The sequence below is a fragment of the Psammomys obesus genome, unplaced genomic scaffold, assembly GCF_907164565.1.
Source record: "Psammomys obesus unplaced genomic scaffold, mPsaObe1.curated_primary_1811, whole genome shotgun sequence".
In the NCBI taxonomy this organism is placed as follows: domain Eukaryota; kingdom Metazoa; phylum Chordata; class Mammalia; order Rodentia; family Muridae; genus Psammomys; species Psammomys obesus.
In genome coordinates this window covers 21,146,801-21,158,040 of record NW_026596079.1, presented here as the reverse complement: position 1 = coordinate 21,158,040, position 11,240 = coordinate 21,146,801, and the positions used below count along the sequence as shown (strand labels likewise).

The window sequence follows — 11,240 nt, the reverse complement described above, 5'->3', positions numbered from 1 at the left end:
GAAGGAAGGAAGGAAGGAAGGAAGGAAGGAAGGAAGGAAGGAAGGAAAGAAGGATGGAGTATTCTTGTGTGGAAAATAAAGGAAAAGCTTAAGCAGAGAAGTCTAATTAGCTGACACTGTTAGGGGAGTATTAAGAGGAGAATCTCTGATTTTTTTTCTCTTGGTGTCATAAATGAGTGAGAACAAGCTGAAAATGGATGAAGAAAAGGGAATAGAGGACTTTGTAAGTATAAACAAGCTCTTTCCTTGTTTATACAATTGTAAAGGATCCTAATTGTTGTTTCATGCCTCTTAGTTTTGAAACCATTCTCTTGGTTGGTGACGTGTGGCTGGAGAGTGGGCTCTGGGAAGTGTACTCAGAAGGACCGGGCCCCTTTATTGGCTCAGTCTAGTGGAAAGCACTGGAAAGAGAAGCTCAGATTTTAGAAGACAGATCTTCGAAAATTTGCAGGATTTCAGAAAGGTTACACAGGTTTTCCAGGATTAGCTCATGGGACTGAGGTTATTAAAACACACTGCTTGAAACAGAGTAGTCACACAGTGTGAATAACTAGTGTCCTCTGTGCCAACCACGGACTGTGTGTGTGTGTGTGTGTGTGTGTGTGTGTGTGTGTGGCAGGGGTGTGTGTGTGTGCGCGCAGCTACAAGTAAGTTGCACTGGAAAGAATCTGAAATGAGAACAAGTAAAACCAAGAATCTGCTTTCATCTCAGAGCTCACAAATGGGTGTTTTGTTTTGCTCTGTTGCAGTTTATAATCCAGCATGGAGTCACCTGCAAATTGATTCCAAGACAATTCAAAGGCCTGACACACAGGGGCACACAACAGACTTCAAAGATCCCATTAAGTCCATTTGCTATTGTTTCTCTGTGCACCCAGGGGATGAGAACATAGCTTATCTTTCTAATGTAAAACTGGATCATTGAAAACACTTCAATGTATAAATAAGTGAAAAAATATTTTGAAAAATAAAAAAAAAATTGGTTGAGATGGGATATATTAGTCTGAGTCATGGGTAGGACTTGGTATTTCTGGGCCCTGTGTGGCCAGACTAGAGGCAAATGAAAGGACGTTTCCCTGACTTGGGCAACTTGCCCATGCATGGGGTTTAGTGCTTATAGAGACGCACAGTATAGGAATAACATAGGGCACAAACAGCAAAGAGACCGGGAAGATATCTCAGTTCATAGCCCGTAGTGGCACTGACAACGTAGAGTCTGGGGAAGAATATGGGGACTTAAGGAGAAGAAAATGAGTAGATGAATGACAGAGGATTCTCTCAAAGACCAAATCAAACAATTTCACCTTAGTATCGTCCTACCGTGTAATAATTTCTATATCTTAATTTTGATAAAATACCTTCCATTCTGGGGCCTGCATTTCCTCTTCCTTAGGAATAAAAAAGTTGGGATAGGTCACCTCCAAGCTACTTTCTCTCTGCTTTTGCATATGAATGCTTCCTACTGTTCATCAAATCAGATTTAGATCACTGTGTAGCTCTCAATAGCTCCCATGCAGAGCTGAGGAAATGGCCTAATGGTTCAGAATATTTGCTGTACAAGTATGAGAACCCAAGTGGTCATTCCGGCACCCACGTGAAAGGCTAGATGCAGCCATGTGCATCCCAGTAACTCCTAGAACTGTGAGGGCCAGAGAAAAGAAGGTTTCCAGGGCTTACCGGCCACTGGCCTAGTTGCAGGTCAGTGAGAGGCCTTGTCTTAGGATGACATTGACAGAGCACGCCATCTGATGTCCTCCTCTGGCCTCTACAAGTATTTATAGGCACATGCACCCTTCTTCCACATATACATATCACACACACAGACACACACACACACATGTCTCATTAAGCAGTTGCTCTTCATGATGTACCCTCACCTACAGAGCAACCTCTGGTGTGTGCTCTGCCCTCCCCACAAGCTGACTTACTACACAGCCCACTCTTCTCTTCTTCTCCTCTCTCTAGCAATTCAGTTTGTTTTTTCCAGTCACTGGAGATCTTATGGATTGGTTCTTCTTTTTTTTTTTTTTTTTAATTCACTTTAGATCTCTTGGTTTCTTAAGAGCCATCCTTCAACTCCCTTGACTATCTTAAGAAGAGAAGGAGGTCTTAGGATTTGCACTGAAAGGATTTTACAGAGGAAATCGATGTTGCCCCACATTATGTTAGTTCATATAAGCCTCACATGTAAAACCTTGAAATTAAATATGATTTGCATAGCCTTGTCATGGAGAGGCTATTATTCATCTCCAAATCAAAGCTTAACAGTATAGTGAAAGACAAAGGACATCAATTTAAGGTAAATTGCAGCTGGATATATATAGGATCACACTTTATATCTTTACAAATACCAGGCAAATTCTGATATTTGTGATAAGAATGGCACAGTATTAAGGATTTGCTATTCATTGTATTTGGCTAAAAGCCATCCATATGAATGTACACTAGAATTTGGTATTAAACATCTATTGAAAAAAAAAGGCTTGTTTGGATTTGTTCACTTGGACTTGATGTATGATTTTTTTTTTGAGAAATTTAGAGTTAAAAGCGATAAAGGATATTCTTGCTTATAATAATTGTCCATGATAAGTCATTATTGCTCTTATAAATACACTGAAGCACACACTCAAGGAGACATCTGCAATGATTATTTGAAATTATATTTTAAGAATAATGGCATTCCCAAAGTAGAAAGAGCTTTTTATATGCTCGTATTACTGCTCCATGGGAACACCTAATAATGGCCTATGAGTGATTTGGGATAAGCCAAAGGCATAACTCAGTTTTTAAGTGAAAATGATGGAAGCTCTGGAAACACGTACAGTAACATTAGGACTGATACAATGTCACTTTTCAACTATCTGAACAATAATGATTTAAAATACAGATTATGGTTGAAGGGATGAGAGAGGGTTGGCTGAAGAAAAGAGTGAGGCATACAATAGGCCAGCCTGTGGGGAGCGCAGAGGACACGCCAGAGATTTTTCTACAGGTGAGGGCACATGAAAAGCACTTACTTAATGAAGTGTGTGTGTGTGTGTGTATGTGTGTGTGTGTGTGTGTGTGTGTATGAGATGCACATGTGGCAGGAGGGAACACATGTCTACAAACATAGGCTTGGAACACACGCACATGCCAGATCCAGCTTATGCCTCTTCACATTCTTCCCTGAGCTTTGGAGTGCTCCCCAGTGCTCACCAGACTTCACCAGTGGTCATCCCTTGCCTCTTGCTTTAGGTCAGCCTCATCCACTGGGAAATAGCAACACAAGGTTGGTGACTACGGTTTGGTAGGAACTGGCTTTTTCTACTAAAGACTGTGGTTGGAAGTGACCAGCCTTTTTCTACAGCCATAGTGCTTGAGACGTTCAGTTCCCGCTGCTGCCTGTACCCTTTCAGCTCCAAAGGTAGCATAACCTCTCACTGTTCATTCTTGAGAACTTCTTTATAAATTTTCCACATCTTAGCTAGACTTCATCAACTAACCCTGCTTTAAATCCCTTTAGACATTAATTTGAATTCCTACCCCTCTCTGCAAAAGATACTGAAGATGTGTTCCATTTCCTCTCCTAGGACCACTGGTGTTAACTCAGGACCTTAATCGAATGAGGACGTGTGCCATCCCAATAGGTTTCTTCTCACGTCCTTCTATAAAGAGTATCTACTGCTTCCATCACTCACGTGATGGAGGTTATTCTGATTTTCTCATTACTAAAAAGAAACACCCCTTTGGGGGTGGAGCTTTATTGGTAGAGTGCTCATCTACCATGCACAGTGTCCTGGATTTGATACCCAACAACACATAAACCAGGCATGGTGACATACATTTATACTTTCTGAAGATTAGAAGTTTGGTGTATCCTAGGCTACACAATAAAGTTCAACATCAGATTGGGCTACATGGAACATGGCTTCAAAAAATCAGAACAATCATGATGACACTCCTTCCAAAGAAAAAAATTGTACCCTTTTGGTGGCACACAGTCACATTAGCAATTAGGAGGCTGAGACAGGATGATCACAAGTCCTATACTTGCATGGGCTATATAGAGAGACTCTTACACAGACTCCCCCACCTCCTAAATGAAACTACCTTTTTTTTTCTTTGCCTTAGCTTTTTTTTTTTTTATTAATTACACTTTATTCATTTTGTATCCCCCCATAAGCCCCTCCCTCCTCCCCTCCCGATCCCACCCTCCCTCCCCTTTCTGCATGCATGCCACTCCCCAAGTCCACTGATAGGGGAGGTTCTCCTCTTCTTTCTGATCTTAGTCTATCAGTTCTCATCAAAAGTGGCTGCATTGTCCTCTACTGTGGCCTGGTAAGGCTGCTCCCCCCTCAGGGGGAAGTGATCAATGAGCAGGCCAATCAGATTATGTCAGAGGCAGTCCCTCTTCCCATTACTATGATACTACCTTTCTTTATTTCTCAAAGGGCATGACTTGGTTCATCCTGATCTCAAACAACTGGAGCTCTATATATGATCCAAGACAATCCAATTAAATTTAACATTAGGGCTTTTGTTGGAAGAAGTGGAGCACAGAGGCTTTGACTTAGAGGCAGCCAAGAGTAAGGAAGTAAACATGGAACGTTCAGGTCAAGCAGAGGTGAGTTCTTTGAGAGTAAATTATCAAAGTAGACAGGAACACACAGAGATGGAAAGGTGTGACTAATATGATTAAGTGAATCCTGGGCACACTTGAAGCTTATTCTGGGACCCAGGCTGCACAACACCCCTGTGCTCAAGCAGAGTTGATCATCTGTCACTTGAAACTGCAGGATTTATGCATAACAACCCCAGCCCCAAGAGAAACGCACCAGCGAAAGTAGATGGTGGTGAGTGTTAGCCACTGTGACTTTAGAAGTGTCAACTGTCCATGTTTCCTGCACTCCTCTCGTTAAGAACACTAATTTGAAATGTACATTTATATCAAGACCACAGAAATCTGTATGCAGAAATATTCCATCACCAGAGATTCCCCTAGGAGTCACAGTCACACAGCCGCACCCCCTCTTCTGGTCACCGTCCAAGCCAGCAAGATTGTGACAGGCTTCTTGAGATTTGCAGGCCTTATGATATTGAAGCTCTTAACATCTTCACTGTCCTTCAGTTCTCTGACATATTCGAGAGACGGGACAACACCAAACCAAACAACCCTCTCTGCATTGACCTTTGTGGCCCAGACCCATGGGCGGACAGAAGCACACAGAGAACAATGGTGGAAAAGAGCCGAACACTGTTCAGGTGTTATTTCCAAGTGCCATTTGACTAGGCCTTCTCAGGTGACAGGATTCATTGGCAGAAAAGCTGTTATTGCAACATCTCTAGTCCCATTTACCATCTATTAAAAGGGGAGTCATGGGGAGGGCAAACTGTCTCAAAGCCCAGTGATCGGACACACTAGAATACTGAAGGGACAGCAATCAGTTGTAAGAATGACAGCTAACGCTCAGTCCTTTTAGCCTTACTATCTCCAGTGCAGCATATCCTTTGGGAAAGAAAACTTTGCAAAAGAAAATCTGAGTGACAATTTTAATGTAATATGCAAAAACTTTTCTATGGCAGTTTCCCTCCATAAGGCACAACCATGTTTTCTTCATCATCATCATTATGTAATAGGAATATTTTTATATCTATTATATATATAAAGGCCAAACAGTGACACAGTCCACATTAGCCCATCTTCGCTTCAGAGATCTTGTTCATTACATTATTTAATTGCCTGATTTGTTAAAATGTCCAAGCTATGACTTTATGAGTTATGTTTACAGCATAAATTAAAGCTCCCACAGTTGCAACCGTTTGTTAGATTTTTCATCTTGTCCCTATTGTCAAATATATGTATGAATTCTTACACACACGTGTAAGAGTAGGTGGGGAATGTCTTGGAAAAAGAAGACTGGTGAAAGGCAGAAAGAAACAGGAAGTGTGAATATGATATATAAACTTATATAAAAGTCATTATAAAATCCATAATTTTGTATGAGAAGTGTATTCTAACTCATTTTTAAAACTGCTTACTGTTCCAGTATTGCTGTGCACTCATTATACATATGAACCTTGCCACTCCTACCTAGACCTGTAACCCATGCAAAATAGGTGCTCATTAAGAATGACATTAAAAACCTGGTTTTTAAAAAAATTTGAAGTAAAAAATAAGGTGGGCACAAATAAGCACATAGTAGTTGCTTAATAAACCTCGTTATTAATATCACTCCTGTCATTTGTAAACATAAGATTCTTAAAGGATCTATTTAATTCATGAGCAAGTTCATTAAAATCCACATAAAACCATTCGAGTAATCATTACACCTCTATTCCTCATAGATATTATATTAGAGCTTGAGTTTCTTTCTCTGCCTACCAGAGGGACACCGAAATCAAACTATCCATTAATCTGCTAATTCATCTAGTGAACAGTTAGGGACCTTGTGTAATTTGTCATATATTTGAAAGTATGCTAGAGAATGAATGATAATTAAGACAAATTATCCACATAGCGCCCTGCTGTGAGGTCTTCTAAGATGGAGAAGAAATTCAATTGACCTTAAGGAGAGAATGAGCCTATAGAATGAGGCAATTTCAGTGTGTGTTGGGGGAGGAACTTAGGAGCAACTGACAGAGGAGACACTTCCCTCACCTTTTCTGCAAGCCAGCCAAGATGCCTGATCTCGCGGCTGCCAGCAATGCCTGTCTTCCCCAGCTGCTCTCTGACGTCAGCAATCACTCGGGTCAGCAAGTCGCTAACATTGGAATGGATGGCACTGAACCAGGCTTGGGCAGTGGCTGAGTCCTTACTCCTCAGGATCACAGTGTGCTTAGCATCCGGCGAGTGAATTTCAAGCTGCCTGGGGAAGCAAACAGAGGAGTTACGGGGTGACCTCTGCTAGGTCTTGCTTCATCAAAGCCTGCCTTTCTGAGGTGAACACACTGTTTATTCTGGTTGTTTACCTTTATGGGTTCCACCACTTCTTCATTCGTGCATTCTTTTGTTCAAATAATCACCGGTTGCCCAGGCTCTGGTCTGTGTCTTTGGAACACTGTAAAATAGCATTATCGCAACCACCAAGTCCCTCAAATTAAGGATATCTCATTTTCCTGTGATGCAGCTGATGCTGAGATAATATTAATCCAGTTGCACAGAGGACTTTAATATCGCCTCCTCACCCCCACTGCTGCTGTGGTAGGAAGTAGCCTGCTCGTAACTAAAGACTGACCCTATTCTCCACTGTTAGCCAATTAAGATATTTTAAAATAAAAAAATGATCAGATTTCATAGTCTTTGACTTTCTTTCTTTTTGAGACAGGTTCTCATGTAGCTCAAACTGAGCCCCCAAATTCCATGTAAGTGAGGATGACCTTGAACTGTTAGTTCAAGTGCCTCCTGCACTTACCCTTCAAGTGCTAGGATTGTTCTTGTATACCACTACTCGCTGGTTGTCAAGCTTTTTATTCTTTTGGAACCTTGTTTGTGGCACACTTAACTATGACCACATCACCTATGCACATCTCATATTTAATACTGAACACCAAAGCTTATGCCAGAGTTCAAGTTGGACCACTTGACATACAGTGTAAATGATCTCTTTAGAGTATGTTAATGGTGGGTTGTTTTAGTTAGGCTTTGTGGTGGTTTGAATAAAAATGGCCCTGATAGGCTCATATAGTTGAGTGCTTAGTCATTAGGGAGCAGAGTTCTTTAATAGGACTAGAAGGATGAGGAAGTGTGGCCTTGTTTGAGGAAGTGTGTCACTGGTTTGGGGGAGGGTTGGCTGTGAAACTTTAGGGTTTCAAAAATCAGAGAGTGGGCAGGGTATTGCTGATAGGCCTGACCATGTTGCTTGTTGGCAGAATGTGTGTTTGAGGATTTTTAATTATAGAAGCATTTTCTTTCACTTTAAACACTTTAAAGTGTTCCTTTCACTTTTTTTTTTCCTTTCTTTTCACTTGTTAAGCCATACTAGTAGGAGCATGGGAGACAGTGGTGCTGAGAACAGTATAGATTATGTTGGCCCCATTGAAGGGGTTTAGAGGGGAAGAATATTAGTAAGTGCCCTAGAGACCATTCTTATGATATTTTTTGGAAAAAAATATGTTTTTGTCCAAAAACATCTGCCTGAGGATAAATGAAGAGTTTAGGATTAATGGCATTGGCAGAGGAGATTTCAAAATAGCCTAGTATTAACTGTGCTGCTTCATTATTAGTGGTCAGTGTTATGCAGACCTATGGTGAAAAGGAGCAGGCTGGACAAAAAGAAATACAAAATGTACAGTTTAAGGTAAAAGAAGCATCAGGAAGTGTAATGATCTAAGTTCAATGCGAAAAGATGAAAAGTTTAAAGTATAGCCTGATACTAAGTGGAAAAAAGGGGAGTTATGATCTCAGGGTAAGTCCTCACCACGCTAAGATTCAACCTGTAGAAAGAAGTTAAAGAAAAGCTTAACCAGTGAAGGAAACCATCAAAAACAGAAAACTGATGTAAATGTAATTGGAAAAAAAATGGGCTGAGTTTCAGTTCCATCAAGCAACAGAACTTAGCAGCTACGGCATCATGGTTCCTTCTGGCTGTAGAGTGAAAGATACAAGAAAGAGGCTGTGGAATCTTTCTTTGTGGCTAAGAAAAACTGCTGAGACCAGGCATATGTCGGGGGTGTCCCCGATGGAGGCCCAAAGAGGCCATTGTGTGAAGCTGTGAAGGAGAAACCTGGATTCTGTTGTAGGATCCAAGATGTTCAGGTTGCCAGAGCCATAGAAATCCTGCCAAGGAAAGTTGCAGAGCAAGTATGGAACCAGACCAAGAGAGAGAAGTTTGCTGCAAAGCTGAAAGAAACTAGAGACCTGAAGAACCCTTTGACATTAGACATGGAGATGCAGAATTTGTAATTTGTCCTGCTTATTTTGGGTGTTGCTTAGGTCCAGAATTTCACCAGTATGTTCCATTTCTTCTCTTCTGGAATGGTAATAGATATTCCATGCCACAGGACATTGGAAGTATGTGTTCTGTTTTTTATTTTATTTTTATTGGAGGTTACAGTTAGGAGAAGCCATGAGCCTCACAAGAGACTTTGAACATTAAAAATGTTGAGCGTATGATAGACTATGGGGACTTTTGAAATTGGACTCAGTGTAGTTTTGAATTATGATATGGCTACAAGCCTTTAGGAGTCAGGGAGTGGAATGTGGTGGATCGATTAAGAATGGCTCCTATAGGCTCATATATTTGAATCTCAGTCACCAGAAAGTGGAAACTCTGATAGGATTAGGAGGATTATGAGGTGTGGCTTTGTTGGAGGAAGTGTGTCACTGGGGATGAAGAGGTAAAGCTCTGGGGTTTCAAAACATCATGCCAGTGCCTTGTCAGGTTCTCTCTAACCCTCTCAGGGCCGGCAGATCAGAATGTAGCTCTAGGATACTGCTCCAGCACCATGCTCCTTACCATGATGATATGAACTAAGCCTCTCAAACTGTAAGCAAGCCCCTGATTAAATGCTTTCTTTTATAGAGTTGCCTTGATTGTGATTTATCTTCACAGCAACAGAATAGTGACTCAGATGGGAACCTTTTGCATTTACTTTGTTATTGTGAGGAAATTACAGGTTAATGCTGGATGTGCACCAACAGTATAGAAAGGTCTGTCGCTGCTCTCCAGTTTCCCTTGATGATTATATTTTACACATTACACATTGATCTCAAAACAAGGACACTGTCATTGATACAGTTTATGTGTCTATGCAGTTTTATCCTGTATAGATTTGTATAAAGACCACTGTAATCTCAGTAAAAACAAAAAACAAAAACTATTGAATCACCACAATGATTTTCAAGCAACCTTCTCACCACCATCCCTGGTTGCTATATGTACTCCAGTTCTGTATTTTTCAGCATAGTTATTTTCTGTTGCAGGGGAAGCATTATATTTATTTGTATTCACCAGTGTTGGTATTGGAACTTCAAAACAGAGTTAAATTATCCATGTATTAATTTCCTTTCAGTGCTCAATAATTACACTACAGTACACCAAGAATTTTCTACATTCCAGGCAAAGTTTGCAGTCCTTTAATGTAATAATAGTAAGATGTTATCAATAATCCTATGACTTATATTGTTAACCTATTTAACATAACTGAAAATTGAAGTTTGGAAGGGCAGGAAAATAATTTACCCAAGGCTACATAGTTGGTGGTTCTGGGATTCAAAGACATGTGAACCTATGAATTTACAAACAGATTATAGCACCTCCATTTTAGATAGGTAGCATCTCGGAAGAAGGCAACTGCTGTCCTCCGGAGCAGCGTGAAGATCGGTATTCACCATCTGGGATGCGTCCATTAGTGCCCTACTTAGCTGCTGCCTTGAAAGATAACTATTTTTCAAATGACATGAAAGTTAGACATCTCAAGGCAACTTGGCCCCATTAACATTTGAAACCGACCTTTGGGAGAAAATCATTTAACTCAGAAACCTGAACTGTTAAAAAAAAAAAAAAAAGATTTGGAAACTGGGATTTCTCCAAGGAGTAACAATTAGCATTCTTTGTAAGAAATTTGAAAACAAGCCATAACAGCCTGAAGTAAAGTTTTATGTGATGAGACAGGGGAATCTAGCAGTGACATCTGTCCCCACCCAGGAGAAAAAGAAAGCTATGCCTCTGAGGGACTTTCCAAACAGAGAGTCAGGAAATCAAGGTAGGCTTGGGATTCTAGAAATGTGTTGAGGGACACTCAACTTCTATCACTATTTATTGTTCTAGAAAGTTATTTATTGTCCTAGTAAGCACTTCATTTACAATTTTTTTAATATCTGGGAATTTTTAAATGTCAGTTTGGGAAGTCATCATTCTCCATGCCACTTCTCTCTCTCTCACTCTTTCTCTCTCTCACACACACAGACACACACTCACATGCACCCTCGCATGTGGACATACTGATGATACTTGAAGAAAAAGAAAGAAACGGTGTCAGGGTGTTTTGACTTAGTATGGTGCTGGAATGTCACTAGGGGAAGGCAGACTTGTGGTCTGGAGTTGAGGTTCATTTCTTTGGATTTTGACAGCCTTTATCAAAATTAGTAAATTTACATAAACTTTAAAAATGATCATAATCAGAAACATGCAGTGATTACATGTATAGAAACTGATTTTTCTTTCTTTTCCTTCCTCCCTCCCTCCCTCCCTCCCTTCTTTCTTTCTTTCTTTCTTTCTTTCTTTCTTTCTTTCTTTCTTTCTTTCTTTCTTTCTTTC

The 11,240-nt window shown here is 40.4% G+C and overlaps 1 protein-coding gene across 1 annotated transcript in view; it reads right to left on the bottom strand.

The window, feature by feature from the left end:
• Sntb1 (syntrophin beta 1) overlaps positions 1-11,240 on the bottom strand; it is a 246,996-nt gene that overhangs the window by 79,911 nt on the left and 155,845 nt on the right. The window contains exon 3 of the mRNA XM_055626379.1: positions 6,641-6,848. Coding sequence (XP_055482354.1) covers positions 6,641-6,848 — 208 coding nt within the window. The remainder of the gene's footprint in view (positions 1-6,640; positions 6,849-11,240) is intronic.